The 16,644-nt window shown below is 51.6% G+C and overlaps 2 protein-coding genes across 3 annotated transcripts in view; both read right to left on the reverse strand.

Annotated features, from left to right (window-relative positions):
* Nucleotides 1–2,310: 2,310 nt before the first annotated feature.
* LOC134808109 (uncharacterized) lies at nt 2,311–14,950 on the reverse strand. 2 transcript variants are annotated; one of them, XR_010150349.1, is made up of 4 exons: nt 14,923–14,950; nt 14,609–14,676; nt 7,944–13,462; nt 2,311–4,798 (listed from the first exon to the last, which is right to left on the reverse strand). XR_010150349.1 is itself a non-coding variant. In XM_063791907.1 (3 exons), exon 3 carries the CDS (start codon nt 10,905–10,907, stop codon nt 9,117–9,119), a length of 1,791 nt encoding a protein of 596 aa, XP_063647977.1. In that variant the 5' UTR covers nt 10,908–13,464; nt 14,609–14,676; nt 14,923–14,950; the 3' UTR covers nt 3,429–9,116. The 2 variants fall into 2 exon arrangements, 1 of the variants encoding a protein (XP_063647977.1); XM_063791907.1 differs by having other exon boundaries at nt 3,429–13,464.
* Nucleotides 14,711–16,644, reverse strand: part of LOC129136897 (ankyrin repeat domain-containing protein 30B-like) — a 49,335-nt gene continuing 47,401 nt past the window's right edge. Inside the window, 1 exon segment of the mRNA XM_063792167.1 lies at nt 14,711–16,643. Coding sequence (XP_063648237.1) covers nt 16,456–16,643 — 188 coding nt within the window. The 3' untranslated portion in view covers nt 14,711–16,455.

The raw sequence follows: 16,644 nt of genomic DNA on the forward strand, positions 1-16,644 counted from the left end.
GGGCCAGTTTTGGCGAAGGCACTCACACCCACCCTCCAAAGTCCAGCCTCTCCTCCTAGACCAAGCTGGCCTCCTGACCTGGGGTGGGGACTGGAGACACCACAGTACCCGGGGCTCCCTGGGGAGCAAGAATAGCAGAAACTCAGACCCAGCCAGTCCTCCCCACCCAAGTACCAGTTCCCATTCCTGACTCCTCCACCCACAGGACCCTGAGCCCCCGTGGTGCCCACTACTCCATGCCTGGGGCTCCCAGATGGTCTCCACAACACAGAGCAAGAGGGCAAGGGCCGGGTAACCATGGTGGGTGTGAGAGCCCTGCGGTGGTCAGAGGATTGCCGTGAAAACTCTGTGCACCCTCTGCGCTCCAACACGAGCAGAAGTTGTTCACCCTCTAGATCCTTGAGTCCAGGAAGAGGAGAAGGGCCCCTTCCTCAGAGGCCACCCCTGTCATGGCCACCTCCACAACCTGCTGCTGGCAGCAGCAGTGCAGCCTCCCCCCATACCACCCCTAACCTGCCCCCCCCACCACAAGCTTAGCCCCCGGATTGTGCCCACAACACACCCAGAGACTGCTGCAGGCAGTGTAACCCTGATAGCACCCCCAAACCACCCCTGGTGGACACTTGATAATGTCCACAACCCATCCCTGCCACGGGTGTTGCAGCACCAAATAGTGCCCCATCAAACCCGCCCCCCACCCGGACCACAAGCAGCACAGCCCCAGATAGCGCCCCCAATCTGCTCCTGTCACGGGCAGTGAACGCCCGGGGTACTGCACCCAACCAACCCCCCGACTCCACCTTCCCCTTTCCCCCATGGACAATGCAACATTTGACAGCTCCCCTAAAGCACCCCCAACTGCCTGCCGGTTGGCATTGTTGCTGACATTGTAGCTCATGATAGGTAACACAACCTGCCCCCTGCATCGGCCAGTGCAGCAGCTAATAATTCCCCTAATCCCCCGCCACCCGCCGCTGGCAGTGCACAATAGCACACACAACCTGCCTCCAACCGCCTGCCACCTTAGGCAGTGTAGACCCTGAAAGTGCAGTGAACCTGCCCCACTGCCAGCAATTCAATGCCCGATAGCGCCACCCACTAGCCCCCTGTGGCAGGCAGTGCAGCTCCAAAAGCACACCAAACCCACTCCCCCACCACCCCACAAGCAGGCAGTGCAGCTGCAGAGAGCGCACCTACCCTGCCATCTTTCTACTACTTTAACAGAGATGCAGTCTCCGTTGCCATCACCAACCGCAACCAGGCGAGCCGTGGTGGCCAAGGCTCCAGCTGCCAGCATTGGGCACGGTCCCCACCTTCTCCTAGACCTCTAGCTGGTCAAGAGCAACTCCAGCTGCCAGCCACCCTCCTACAGCTCAGGCTGCACTCCTACCGCCCCGGCTGCCATCTTACTGCTCCAGCCTCCTGCCTACCACTCCGGCCATGATCTTACTGCTCCAGTCCCCCTCCTACCGCTCAGGCCGCCCTCCTACCACTCAGGCCACCCTCCTAACACTCCAGCCACACTGCCATCTCTGTTGCCACCACCATCCAGAGTGAGACGAGCCACAGTGTTACAGGCTCCAGCCTCCAGCTCCCCCTTCTCCTGGTCCTCTAAGCCGGGAACAGAGTAGCTTGGCTGGAGATACTGGAGAGCCTAAACTGGCATGAGGCCTCCTCAGCATGCACGTGGGGTTACGCACATGGTTTCTGGACTACATGTTCTGATTGGGTGAGAGAAAACCTCTAGGCCTTCTCTGATTGGACTTTATTTTCATACTCTGATTGGTTGTCCTAAGACTTTCTTTCATCCAATCAGAACATGATAACAAAGTCCAATCAGAGTAGGCCTCCGGGCTTTCTCTTATCCAATCCTGGAACGTGTAGTCCAGGAAAGGCGTATTCATAACCTCAGTACATAAATGGTGCTGAAGAAGAGTCAGGCTATTCCAGGTTCTTCTGTATCTGCTCACCGAGCTGCTCCGAGCCCAGCTTAGAGGACCAGGACAGACTGGAGGTTGTAGCCTGTGGCACCATGGCTGGCCTCCCTGCAGTTGGTGGTGACAGAGACTGTAGTGTGGCTGGAGCAGTAGGAAGGGGAAAATAGTTTTGGGATAGATGAAAGGGTAAAGAGGGTGGTTAGTGCCAAAAGGAAAAAAGGATGGCGAGCTGGAGAAGGCATTGCATAAAGACGGTGAGGAAAAGATGTTGGGGAAAAAAAATTGGGAGTAGATGGAGGGGGAAAAACAGGGTGGTGAACAGGAGGGACAGAAGGTTTCACAGAAAGATGGTAGGGAAAAAGTTTTTGGGTAGATGGAAGGGGGTAAGAGAGGGTCATGAGTGGGGAACAGAGATGAGCAGGAAGGAGAGAAGGTTTGCAAAAATACGGTGGGGAGAGAAGAAAGGGAAAGAAGACTGTAGGTAAAAAGATTTTGAGTAGATGGAGGGGGGAAAAGAGTGACAAGTGGAAGGAGAAAAGAGGGTGCAGAGAGGGAGGGGGAAGAGAGAGTGGCGAGCAGGAGGGAGAGAAGGTTTTGTGAAAAGACAGTGAGGAGAGAAGCTTTTAGGTAGATGGAGAGGGAAAAGAGGGTGGCCAGTGGGAGAAGGATAAAGAGGGTGGCGAGGAGGAAAGTGAAAAGGTTTTGCGAAAAGACGATAGGCAGAAAAGAAAGTGTAGAAAGAAAAGACAGTGGGTAAAAAGTGTTTGGGTAGATGGAGGGAGAAAAGAGGGTGGCAAGTTGGAGGAGAATAGAAAGTGTGGCCAGAGGGAGTGGGGAAAGAGGACTGGGAAAAAGGCAATGGGGAAAATAGTTCGGGGTAGATGGAAGGCAAAAAGAGGGTGGCAAGCAGGACAGAGGAAAGAAAGAGGGTGAGCGGGAAGCGGGGAAGGCTTTGTGAAAAGGTGGCAGGGAAAAATTGGGGAGGTAGATGGGTTAAAAGAGCGTGGTGAGCAGGAGTAGAGAAGAGGCTTTGCAAAAAGACGGTGGGAAAATGTTTTTGGTAGATGGAGAAGGGAAAGGGTGGCAAGGAGGATGGGAGAAAAAGACGATAGGGAAACAGTTTTTGGGTAGATGGAAGGGGAAAGAGAGGGTGGCGAGCAGCAGGAGTAGGGAGAAGGCTTTGGGAAAAGATGAGGGAAATGTTTTTGGGGAGATGAAGGAGCAAAAGAGGATGATGAGAGCGGGAGGTGGAAAAAAGGCTGGCCAGGGAGAGGGAGAAAAGACGGTGGGGAAAAGTTTTGGGGTAGATGGGTGGGGAAAACGGAAGTGAGCGGTAAAGTATAGAAGGCTTTGCAAAAAGACAGTGGGGAAAAAATGGTGGGGAAAAAGTTTTGGGGTAGATGGAGGAAGAAAAAGGGTGGTGAGAGAAGGAGCTAAAGTTGGTCGGGAAAAAAATTCTTCCTGTTACTGATTTTTTAATACTCTTCCACTCTGGTCAGAAAAAATAATTGATATGATTTCAGGGTTTTTTTGTTTTGGTTTGGTTTGGTTTGGTTTGGTTTTTTGAGACGGAGTCTTGCTCTGTTGCCCAGGCTGGAGTGCAGTGGTGTGATCTTGGCTCACTGCCACCTCCACCTCCCCAGTTCAAGCCATTCTTTTGACTCAGCCTCCTGAGTAGCTGGGATTACAGGCATGCACCACGACGCCCAGCTAATTTTGCATTTTTAGTTCTAAATGGGGTTTCTCCATGTTGGTCAGGCTGGTCCCGACCTCTGTTGATTGGCCCACCTCTGCCTTCCAAAGTGCTGGGATTAGAGGTTTGAGCCACCGCACCTGGCAAGGATGTTGAATTTTTATTGAATGTTTTTTTCTGCATCTATTGAGATAATCATATGATTTTTGTTTTAAATTCTGTTTATATGGTAAATCACATTTATTGATTTGCGTATGTTAAATAGTCCTTGCATCCCAGGAATAAAACCCATGTAATCATGATGAATTACATCTTTCATATGCTGATGGATTTGGTTTGCTAGCATTTTGTTGAGGATATTTGCATCTATGTTCATCAGATATTGGCCTGTAGTTTGTTGTTGTTTCCTTGCTAGATTTTAGTGTCAGGATGATACTGGTTTTGTAGAATGAGTTAGAGAGGAATTCCTTCTCCTCAATATTTTAGAATGGTTGCAGTAAGATTGATACCATCTATTTTTTTGTATGCTTGGTAAAATTCAGCTGTGAATTCATCTAGTCCTGGGCTTCTCCTGCCTGATAAATATTTTTATTACAAATTCAATTTCATAATTAACTACTGGTCTGTTCAGATTTTTTTAAATTTATAGAGAAAAAATATTTATTTGGTTTATAGTTGTGCAGGCAGTAGAAGCATGGGACCAGCACCTGCTCAGGTTTGGGTGAGACCTCAGAAAGCATCCAATCACAGAGGAAGGCAAAGTGAGGGCCAGTGTATCACGTGTCAAGAGAGAAATGAATAGCAAGAAGGGGAACATGGCAGGCTGTTTTAAACAACCAGCTCTCGTGTGACACAACAGAGCAAGGACTCACTCATCGCCAAGGGGATGGAGCTAAGCAAATTATGAAGGGTCCACCCCCATGATTCAACACCTTCCACTAGGCCCACCACCAACGTTTAAGATCACATTCAACAAGAGATTTGGAGGGTAAACACATCCAAACAATGTCATTTCACCCCATGCCCCCCCAAATCTCATGTCTTTCTCATATTGCACAATACAATTATCCTCTCTCAGTAGTCCCCAAAAATCTCAAGCTGTTTCAGCATCAACTCAAAAGTCCGAAATCTCATCTGAGCTTCAAGGTACGTTCCTCCATCTGTGAGCCTATAAGATCAAAACCAAGTTATTTGCTTCCAATATTCAATGCAGTACAGGTGTTGGGTAAATATTCCCATTCCCAAATGGAGAAGTTGGGCAAAAGAAAGGGGCAACAGGCCTCAGGCAAATCTGAAACCCAGTAGGGCAAACATTAAACCTTCAAGCTCCAAAATAATTCTTGATTTCATGTCCTGCATCCAGGGCACACTTGTGCAAGGGGGGGGTTCCCAAGACCTTATGCAGCTCTGCCTCCGTGGCTTTGCAGTGTACAGTCACCATGGCTGCTGTCTTGGATCAGAGTTGAGTGCCTGTGGTATTTCTAGGCTCAGGATGAAAGCTTCCCATGGCTCTACCATTCAGGGATCTCGAGGTGGCGGCCCCATTCCCACAGCTCCTGTAGGTAGTGCCCCAGTGGGGACTCTGTGTGGAGGCTTCAATCCCATATTTCCTGATGGCACTGCCCTAGTGGACTTTTGGTTTCTTTCTGATTCAGTCTTGGAAGGTTGTGTGTTTCCAGGAATTTATCCATTTTCTCTAGGTTTTCTAGTTTATGCACACAAAGATATTCTGAGGATCTTTTTTTATGTCAGTGGTATCCTTTGCAATGTCTCATTTGTCATTTTTGATTGTGCTTATTTGAATCTTCTTTTTTCTTGTATAATCTAACTAGCAATCTATCATTTTTATGTGTCCTTGCAAAGAACCAACTTTTTAATTTTGCTGATTCCTTGTATGGTTTTTTTGGTCCCAATTTCATTAACTTATTCTCTAACCTTTGTTATTTCCTTCTACTAGCTTTGGGTTTGGTTTGTTCTTTTCTAGTGTGTTTGGCTATTTTAGCTTGTTAATTTGAGATCTTTCTCTCTTTTTATGTAGGCATTTAGTGTTACAAACTCTCCTCTTAACATTGTTTTTTCTGTATCCCAGACGTTTTGGTATGTTATGTTTCTATTTTCATTTGTTTCAGGAATTTCTTTAAATTTCTGCCTTAATTCTGTTATTTACACAAAAGTCCTTCAGGAGCAGATTGTTTAGTTTCCATGTACCTCTGTGGTTCTGAGAGTTCTCGATATTGACTTCTAATTTTATTCCGCAGTGGTCTGAGAAGATACTTAATATAGTTGTGATTTTTAAAAATTTATTGAGGCTTATTTTATGACTGAGCATGTGGTCAATTTTAGAGAATGTTCCATGTGCAAATGAGAAAAATGTACATTCTGTGGTTTCTGGGTAGAGTATTCTGTAGATATCTATTAGGTCTCTTTGGTCAAGAGCCCAATTTGAGTCCACAGTTTCACTGTTAGTTTTCTGCCTAATAATCTGCCTAACTAATCTGCTTACTGCTGTCGGTGGGGTGTTGAAGTCCTCCATGATTATTGTACAGCTGTGTATCTCTTTTCTTAGGTCTAGTAATATTTATTCTAAAAATCTGGGTGCTCTAATGTTGGCTGCATATATATTTAAGACACTTAAGTCTTCTCGTTGAATTGAACACTTCATCATTATATAATGTCATTCTTTGTATTTCTTTTTACTGTTGTTAGCTTAATGTCTGTTTTATCTGATACAAGAATAGCAATACCTCTTTTTTGTTTTTCATTTATGTGATGAATCTTTTTCCATCCATTTACTTTGAGCCTGTTGGTATCATTACACATGAGATGGGTCTCTCAAAGGCAGCAGAAGTGTCTTCTTTTTTTATCCAGTTTGCCACTTTGTGTCTATTCAGTGGAGCATTTCAGCCATTTACATTCAAGCTTAATATTGATGTGTTACGTTTTCTTCCTTTTATAGCATTAGCTAGTTACCTTGTAGTCTCAATTGTTTAATTGCTTTATAGGTTCTGTACATTTTGTATTCATGTATGCTTTTCTGGTAGCAAGTATCATTCTTTTATTTTCACGAGTCAAACTCCTTTAAACATTTCTTTTAGAGTCAGTCTGGAGGTAATGACTTCCCTTAGCATTTTCTTGTCTGGAAATACCTTATTTTCCTTTCTTTATGAAGCTCAGTCTGGCAGGTTATGAAATTCTTGCATGGCTGGGCGCAGTGGCTCGCACCTGTAATCCTAGCACTTTGGGAGGCCGAGGCAGGCAGATCACCTGAGGTCAGGAGTTCAAGACCAGCCTGGCCAACATGAAGAAACTCCCTCTCTATTAAAAATACCAAAATTTGCCAGGTGTGGTAGCGGGCACCTGCAATCACAGCTACTGGGGAGGCTGAGGCAGGAGAATTGCTTGAATCCAGGAAGCAGAGGTTGCAGTGAGCTGACATCACACCACTGCACTCCAGCCTGGATGGCAAAGTGAGACTCTGTCTCCAAAAAAAAGAAATTATTGGATGGCATTTTTTTTTCTTTAAGAAGACTAACGCTAGGCCCCAATCTTTTCTAGGTTGCAGGGTTTCTGCTGATAAGTCAGTTGTTAATCTAATTTACTTTATAGGTAATTTGGCCCTTTGTTTGAGCCCATTGTCTGGGAGGTGAGGAACGCCTCTGCCCGGCCGCCTTGTCTGGGAAGCGGGGAGCTCCTCTGCCCAGCCGCCCCATCTGGGAGGTGAGGAGTGCCTCTGCCCGGCCACCCAATGTCTGGGAGGTGAGGAGCACCTCTTCCCAGCTGCCCCGTCTGGGAGGTGAGGAGCACCTCTGCCCGGCCGCCCCGTCTGGGTTGTGAGGAGTGCCTCTGCCCGGCCACCCAACGTCTAGGAGGTGAGGATCGCCTCTTCCCAGCTGCCCCATCTGGGAAGTGGGGAGTGCCTCTGCCCAGCCACCCCGTCTGGAAAGTGAGGAGCGCCTCTGCCCGGCTGCCCCATCTGGGATGCAAGGAGTCCCTCTGCCCGGCCGCCCCGTCTGGGAAGTGGGGAGTGCCTCTGCCCAGCCGCCCATTTTCTGGGAAGTGGGGAGCGCCTCTTCCCGGCCACCCTGTCTGGGAGGTGAGGAGCGCCTCCCTCCGGCAGCCCATCATCTGGGAGGTGAGGAGTGCCTATGCGCGGATGACACACAATCTGGGAAGTGAGGAGCACCTCTGCCCAGCTGCACCATCTGGGAGGTAAGGAGCACCTCTGCCCGGCCGCCCTGTCTGGGAAGTGAGGAGAACCTCTGCCCAGCTGCCCTGTCTGGGAGGTGAGGAGCGCCTCTGCACGGATGACACACCATCTGAGAAGTGAGGAGCGCCTCTGCCCGGCCATCCCATCTGGGAGGTGAGGAGTGCCTCTTCCCGGCCGCCCAGTCTGTGAGGTGAGGAGCGCCTTTGCCCAGCTGCCCATCATCTGGGAGGTGAGGAGTGCCTTTGCCCAGCTGCCCATCGTCTGGGAGGTGAGGAGTGCCTCTGCCAGCCTGCCCCGTCTGGGAGGTGAGGAGCACCTCTGCCCAGCTGCCCATCGTCTGGGAGGTGAGGAGTGCCTCTGCCTGGCCACTTCGTCTGGGAAGTGTGGATCGCCTCTGCCCGGCTGCCCCGTCTTGGAAGTGAGGAGCGCCACTGCCCGGCTGCCCAGTCTGGGAAGTGAGGAGCGCTTCCGCCCAGCTGCCCCATGTGGGAGGTGAGGAGCACCTCCGCCCAGCTGCCCCCTCTGGGAGGTGAGGAGCGCCTCTGCCCGGCTGCCCATCATCTGGGAAGTGAGGAGGGCCTCTGCCTGGCTGCCCCATTTGGGATGTGAGGAGGGCCTCTGCACGGCCGCCACACCATCTGGGAAGTGAGGAGCACCTCTGCCCGGCCGCCCCGTCTGGGATGTGAGGAGCACCCCTGTCCAGCCACCACCCCATCTGGAAAGTGGGGAGTGCCTCTGCCCGGCTGCCCATCATCTGGGAGGTGAGGAGTGCCTCTGCACGGACGACACACCATCTGAGAAGTGAGGAGCACCTCTGCCCAGCCATCCCATCTGGGAGGTGAGGAGTGCCTCTGCCCGGCCACCCAGTCTGGGAGGTGAGGAACACCTTTGCCCAGCTGCCCATTGTCTGGGAGGTGAGGCGTGCCTTTGCCCAGCTGCACATAATCTGGGAGGTGAGGAGTGCCTCTGCCAGGCTGCCCCGTCTGGGAGGTGAGGAGCATCTCTGCCCAGCTGCCCATCATCTGGGAGGTGAGGAGTGCCTCTGCCTGGCCACTTCATCTGGGAAGTGTGTATTGCCTCTGCCTGGCTGCCCCTTCTGGGAAGTGAGGAGCTCCACTGCCCGGCCGCCCAGTCTGGGAGGTTAGGAGCGCCTCTGCCTGGCCACCTCATCTGGGAAGTGAGGAGCGCCTCTGCCCAGCTGCCCCGTATGGGAGGTGAGGATCGCCTCTGCCTGGCTGCCCCCTCTGGGAGGTGAGGAGCGCCTCTGCCCGGCCGCCCATCATCTGGGAAGTGAGGAGGGCCTCTGCCTGGCTGCCCCATCTGGGATGTGAGGAGGGCCTCTGCATGGCCGCCACCCCATCTGGGAAGTGAGGAGCACCTCTGCACGGCCGCCCCATCCAGGATGTGAGGAGCACCCCTGTCCAGCCACCACCCCATCTGGGAAGTGGGGAGCGCCTCTGCCGGGCCACCCCATCTGGGAGGTGAGGAGCGCCTCTGCCCGGCCACCCCATCTGGGAGGTGAGGAGTGCCTCTGCCCGGCCGCCCCATCTGGGAGGTGAGGAGCGCCTCTGCCCGGCTGCCTTGTCTGGGAAGTGGGGAGCTCCTCTGCCCGGCCGCCCCATCTGGGAGGTGAGGAGTGCCTTTGCCCAGCCACCCCATCTGGGAAGTGGGGAGCGCCTCTGCCCAGCCGCCCCATCTGGGATGCAAGGAGCCCCTCTGCCCGGCCGCCCTGTCTGGGAAGTGGGGACTGCCTCTGCCCAGCCGCCCATTTTCTGGGAAGTGGGGAGCGCCTCTTCCCAGCTGCCCTGTCTGGGAGGTGAGGAGCACCTCCCTCTGGCAGCCCATCGTCTGGGAAGTGAGGAGCGCCTATGCGTGGACGACACACAATCTGGGAAGTGAGGAGTGCCTCTTCCCAGCCACGCCATCTGGGAAGTAAGGAGCACCTCTGCCCGGCCGCCCTGTCTGGGAAGTGAGGAGAACCTCTGCCCAGCTGCCCTGTCTGGGAGGTGAGGAGCGCCTCTGCCCGGCTGCCCATCATCTGGGAGGTGAGGAGCGCCTCTGCACGGACGACACACCATCTGAGAAGTGAGGAGCACCTCTGCCCGGCCACCCCATCTGGGATGTGAGGAGCACCCCTGTCTGGCCACCACCCCACCTGGGAAGTGGGGAGCGCCTCTGCCGGGCTGCCCATCATCTGGGAGGTGAGGAGCGCCTCTGCAGGGACGACACACCATCTGAGAAGTGAGGAGTGCCTCTGCCCGGCCATCCCATCTGGGAGGTGAGGAGTGCCTCTGCTCAACCACCCAGTCTGGGAGGTGAGGAGCGCCTTTGCCCAGCTGCCCATCGTCTGGGAGGTGAGGAGCGCCTCTGCCCAGCTGCCCATCATCTGGGAGGTGAGGAGTGCCTCTGCCAGGCCGCCCCGTCTGAGAGGTGAGGAGCGCCTCTGCCCAGTTGCCCATTGTCTGGGAGGTGAGGAGTGCCTCTGCCTGGCCACTTCGTCTGGGAAGTGTGTATCGCCTCTGCCCGGCTGCCCTGTCTGGGAAGTGAGGAGCGCCACTGCCTGGCTGCCCAGGCTGGGAGGTGAGGAGCGCCTCTGCCTGGCCGCCTCATCTGGGAAGTGAGGAGCGCCTCTGCCCGGCTGCCCATCATCTGGGAGGTGAGGAGCGCCTCTGCACGGACGACACACCATCTGAGAAGTGAGGAGCGCCTCTGCTTGGCCGCCCTGTCTGGGATGTGAGGAGCACCACTGTCCGGCCACCACCCCATCTGGGAAGTGGGGAGCGCCTCTGCCCGGCTGCCCATCATTTGGGAGGTGAGGAGCACCTCTGCATGGACGACACACCATCTGAGAAGTGAGGAGCGCCTCTGCCCGGCCATCCCATCTGGGAGGTGAGGAGTGCATCTGCCCGGCCGCCCCGTCTGGGAGGTGAGGAGCGCATTTGCCCAGCTGCCCATCGTCTGGGAGGTGAGGAGTGCCTTTGCCCAGCTGCCCATCATCTGGGAGGTGAGGAGTGCCTCTGCCAGGCCGCCCCGTCTGAGAGGTGAGGAGCGCCTCTGCCGAGCTGCCCATCGTCTGGGAGGTGAGGAGCGCCTCTCCCTGGCCACTTCATCTGGGAAGTGTGGATCGCCTCTGCCCGGCTGCCCCATCTGGGAAGTGAGGAGCGCCACTGCCCGGCCGCCCAGTCTGGGAGGTGAGGAGCGCCTCTGCCTGGCCGCCTCATCTGGGAAGTGAGGAGCGCCTCTGCCCGGCTGCCCATCATCTGGGAGGTGAGGAGCGCCTCTGCACGGACGACACACCATCTGAGAAGTGAGGAGCGCCTCTGCTTGGCCGCCCTGTCTGGGATGTGAGGAGCACCACTGTCCGGCCACCACCCCATCTGGGAAGTGGGGAGCGCCTCTGCCCGGCTGCCCATCATTTGGGAGGTGAGGAGCACCTCTGCATGGACGACACACCATCTGAGAAGTGAGGAGCGCCTCTGCCCGGCCATCCCATCTGGGAGGTGAGGAGTGCGTCTGCCCGGCCGCCCCGTCTGGGAGGTGAGGAGCGCATTTGCCCAGCTGCCCATCGTCTGGGAGGTGAGGAGTGCCTTTGCCCAGCTGCCCATCATCTGGGAGGTGAGGAGTGCCTCTGCCAGGCCGCCCCGTCTGGGAGGTGAGGAGCGCCTCTGCCGAGCTGCCCATCATCTGGGAGGTGAGGAGCGCCTCTCCCTGGCCACTTCATCTGGGAAGTGTGGATCGCCTCTGCCTGGCTGCCCCATCTGGGAAGTGAGGAGCGCCACTGCCCAGCCGCCCAGTCTGGGAGGTGAGGAGCGCCTCTGCCTGGCCGCCTCGTCTGGGAAGTGAGGAACGCCTCTGCCTGGCTGCCCATCGTCTGGGAGGTGAGGAGCGCCTCTGCACGGACGACACAGCATCTGAGAAGTGAGGAGCGCCTCTGCCTGGCCGCCCCATCTGGGAAGTGAGGAGTGCCTCGGCACGGCCGCCTATTGTCTGGGAGGTGAGGAGCGCCTCTGCCCGGCCACCCCGTCTGGGTTGTGAGGAGTGCCTCTGCCCATCCCCCACCCTGTCTGGGAAGTGGGAGCACCTTTTCCCGGTCGCCCCGTCTGGGAGGTGAGGAGTGCCTCCCTCCAGCTGCCCATCGTCTGGGAGGTGAGGAGCGCCTCTGAAAGGACAACACACAATCTGGGAACTGAGGAGAGGAGCGCCTCTGCCTGGCCACACCATCTGGGAAGTGAGGAGTGCCTCTGCCCAGCCACCCCATCTGGGAAGTGAGGAGCGCCTCTGCCCGGCTGCCCATCATCTGGGAGGTGAGGAGCGCCTCTGCCTGGCTGCCCATCATCTGGGAGGTGAGGAGCACCTCTGCAGGGACGACACACCATCTGGGAAGTGAGGAGCGCCTCTGCCCGGCCGCCCCATCTAGGATGTAAGGAGCACCCTGTCCAGCCACCACCCCATCTGGGAAGTGGGGAGTGCCTCTGCCTGGCCGCCCCATCTGGGAGGTGAGGAGCACCTCTGCATGGCTGCCCCGTCTGGGAGGTGAGGAGCACCTCTCCCCAGCCACCCATTGTCTGGTAGGTGATGAGTTCCTCTGGCCGCCCACCCAGTCTGGCAGTTGAGGAGTGCCTCTTCCCGGCCACCCCCTCTGGGAAGTGAAGAGCGCCTCTGCCCAGCCGCCCCATCTAGGTTGTAAGGAGTGCCTCTGCCTGACTGCCACCCCATCTGGGAATTGGGGAGTGCCTCTTCCCGGCCGCCCCATCTGGGAAGTGAAGAGCACCTTTCTCTGGCTGCCCATCGTCTGGAGGTGAGGAGCGCCTCTGCCTGGCCACCCCATCTGGGAGGCAAGGAGCACCTCTGCCCAGCCGCCCAGTCTGGGAGGTGAGGAGTGCCTTTGCCCAGCTGCCCATTGTCTGGGAGGTGAGGAGCGCCTCTGCCTGGCCACCCAGTCTGGGAGGTGAGGAGTGCCTTTGCCCAGCTGCCCATTGTCTGGGAGGTGAGGAGCGCCTCTGCCTGGCCACCCAGTCTGGGAGGTGAGGAGTGCCTCTGCTCAGCTGCCCCGTCTGGGAGGTGAGGAGCACCTCTGCTCAGCTGCCCCGTCTGGGAAGTGGGGAGCACCTCTGCCTGGCCGCGACGTCTGGGAGGTGAGGAGTGCCTCTGCCTGGCCGCCGCCTCTGGGAGGTGAGGAGCACCTCTGCCCGGCCGCCCCGTCTGGGAGGTGAGGAGCGCCTCTGCCTGGCCACCCCCTCTGGGAGGTGAGGAGCACCTCTGCCCGGCCGCCCCGTCTAGGAGGTGAGGAGCGCCTCTGCCTGGCCACCCCCTCTGGGAAGTCAGGAGTGCCTCTGCCCAGCCGCCCCGTCTGGGAAGTGAGGATCACCTCTGCCTGGCCGCCCATCGTCTGGGATGTGAGGAGTGCCTCTGCCTGGCTGCCCTTCATCTGGTAGGTGAGGAGCACCTCTTCCCAGCCGCCCCATCTGGGAAATGAGGAGCGCCTCTTGCCTGGTTGCCCCATCTGGGAAGTGAGAAGCGCCTCTGCCCAGCCGCCCTGTCTGGGAAGTGAGGAGTGTCTCTGCCTGGCCGTTGTGCAATCTTCCAAGTGTGAAGTGACAGCCTTTCTGCAGGTGTACCCAACAGCTCTGAAGAGACAGCCACCATCAAGAACAGACCATGATGATGATGGCGGTTTTGTCAAAAGAAAAGGGGGAAATGTGGGGAAAAGAAAGAGAGATCAGATTGTTACTGTGTCTGTGTAGAAAGAAGTAGACATAGGAGACTCCATTTTCTTCTGTACTAAGAGAAATTCTTCTGCCTTGGGATGCTGTTAATCTATAACCTTACCCCCAACCCCGTGCTCTCTGAAACATGTGCTGGGTCAACTCAGGGTTAAATGGATTAAGGGCGGTGCAAGGTGGGCTTTGTTAAACAGATGCTTGAAGGCAGCATGCTCGTTAAGAGTCATCACCACTCCCTAATCTCAAGTACCCAGGGACACAAACACTATGGAAGGCTGCAGGGACCTCTGCCTAGGAAAACCATCGACCTTTGTTCACGTGTTTATCTGCTGACCTTCCCTCCACTATTATCCTATGACCCTGCCACATCCCCCTCTCCAAGAAACACCCAAGAATGATCAATAAATAATAATAATAAAAAAGCATTGTGCATCACCCCAAGGGTAGAGGCGTGTGTGTGTGTGAGTGTGTGTGTTCGTGGATAGTTTCTCCTAGCTAACCATAAGACAGGAACTTGGAGTCTTGGGACAGGAAGAGAGAAAAGAGGGGAGAAAGTATCCTGAACCAAGTATAGAGTTGTCAATCTCTTAACTAGAAGGTTCAATAGTTGGGATTTATTTCCACAAAACAAGGAAATTTGTGTTTTTATAAGTATATAAAAGTGTTCCTGTCTGTCTAGGCTTGTACTTAAATGGGAGACTATAAACTCTATTGTCCAGTATTTTACTGAAAACTATATATGACACTCTACAGTCCATTGTGACATTCCTACAGCCAAGAAAAATAACTGAAAACACTGAACGTCTCAGGGATTCATGATAAGGATTCATTTCTGGAGCAAAGACTGGTCTTGTGAAGAAAGGACCTGTCCCCTTCTCATGCATGGGATTCTACCCCCATCCCACACACCAGAAGCACTGCCAGGACATCTCTGCCCTATGCTGTGAGGTGGGTGGTTTAGGGTACCATTGTTATATGACTTTTATCATTTTAGTTCTGTACATCCTATCTTGGGAAGTAAATTTTTGGTTATTTCTTTTCATTTTACCTTTTCTTCTTGTTTAACTTTAAAATGGAAAAAGAAGCAAATGTTCACAATAAACTTTACTGTTTAATCTGAAAAAAAAGAAAAACATTGCAGAATGACAGCCACAGTTTTAAAAATAAGCACTTTATAAAAATAATAAAATTGTAATAAAACTAATTGTAATGAACATATAAAAGAAGTCTTCCCATGGATATTAGTATCATAAAACAATTTATATTATTTAACCAGTTATAGACTCACTGTTGGCATGTCACATTTAACACACACTTGACTTTTGATTTGAAATCATTTCCTCATTAAATCCTGTATCTCACCTTTGAGATTAATGTGATAATGTGATGTAGCCTCTATTGATGCCTCAGAGAGTGAGAATGTGATGTAACCTCTAGTGAAGCCTCACACTGTTTATTAAGATCAGCCAATTTTTTTTGAAGTTGTCTCACAATGACCTGACAAGACATGTTTTTGATTTCGTAAATCATCTTATCAAATTAACAATATTTACTTTCAAAAGTATCCCCAAATATATTGATTCAGTTTATTTTCTTCATTTGTGCACATTGCTCCTTGTTAGTGAATTTACTTAAGGACACAAGAAGGTGTAATCTTTCTGCCAAATTGGTACTGTCTTACTAGACACAAGATTCATCTCACTAGTAATTTTTTCCCTTAATGAATCTGTAATTCTTCACAACTTACAGAAGTCTCAAAAAAAAAATGGCAGGACTAGTGGTGGTAAATTCTACACAGTGGAATTCTTTCCTTCTTCTGTATTAGAAGCACAAATCAACGTCAAAGTTCCTCACATATTCAATCACCTGCTGAAATTTTTCCAATAGATTTTTATCTCAGAATAAAAGTATTTTTATTTCAAACTTTACAGGCCCTTGGTAACCTGGTCTCCACATCCCTCCTGACCTCAGCTCCTATGTTTCTCTCCTCTACTCACTTCTTTTGTACTATACATGAACCCTGCCACCCCTTATGAATTGAAAAATGGGGATCCAATGCAAAGCTAATAAATCACAGATAGCTACAATCATCTTTCTGTGGGACAAAGTTCTATCCACATGATAGTTTTTGAGCCTTGAAATAGAAATTATGAGCAAATGATTTGTAACAATATTCAAAATAAATTATGAATACCAGTGGGGTGATTAAATCAAATTTGATATTGCTAAAATCCACTACATTTGTCCTAAGGTATTATTTAACAAAACACAGATGCCTTTAAAAAATTGAGAGGTTTTAACAATACATAATTTCAGATTCAAATATGTTCAGATTAAGTCAAATTGACATAAATGAAAATAAAATTCTACCAACTAAAATATATAAAAAGCTACTAACAAAGTGTTGTTACAAGATGCAGAAATGTACACTTCAAAATATACTTCAAATACACTTCTGTTCCTCTGGAAAATTTAGAATTAACTGTCAATGTACATTGCTGAACTGAATCTTAATTTCAAAATACTAATTGCTGATATGGGCATTCCCATTTTTCTGCTTCATTATAGTCAAAAAATGTGGCCACAAAGAGACATTAAAACCTTTATTTCAGCAGTATAAGCCAATGTCATTAATGTTAATCTATTAAAAATCTTTAACTTAAACTCTTATAATTTCATCAGTGACACAATGCCTTTACTCAAAGTAAAATGTCTCTTAGCTTTCAATTTGGTGGAAATGAGGCATGTTTCTAAGCTGATATAGTAAGTACATTTATCATCTATTTATACATATATATATACACATATATATGTGTGTGTATATATATACACACACATATATATATATATATGTGTGTGTGTGTGTATATATATATATTCAACTAGATTCAGCATTTAGCCAAGGCCATTTTCTTTCAGGAAGGTTGAAAAGTATTTATATTTTTTGATACTTACTTCTCTTTCTGCTTTCTCTTTTTCATATTGATCTATACATTCTTTTAAATGGTTACCATAATTGAATACCTCCTCATTTTTCTCTTTTAGATGACGTTGCATTTTTGTCTCAAGAAACTGAATATTGTT

This window comes from Pan troglodytes, chromosome 14, assembly GCF_028858775.2.
Source record: "Pan troglodytes isolate AG18354 chromosome 14, NHGRI_mPanTro3-v2.0_pri, whole genome shotgun sequence".
In the NCBI taxonomy this organism is placed as follows: domain Eukaryota; kingdom Metazoa; phylum Chordata; class Mammalia; order Primates; family Hominidae; genus Pan; species Pan troglodytes.

What these genes read in the sequence shown, in the direction of transcription:
- LOC134808109 (XM_063791907.1), bottom strand. Translation starts at nt 10,907, where the DNA reads ATGGGCAGCTCGGCAGAGGCGCTCCTCACCTCTCAGACGGGGCGGCCT.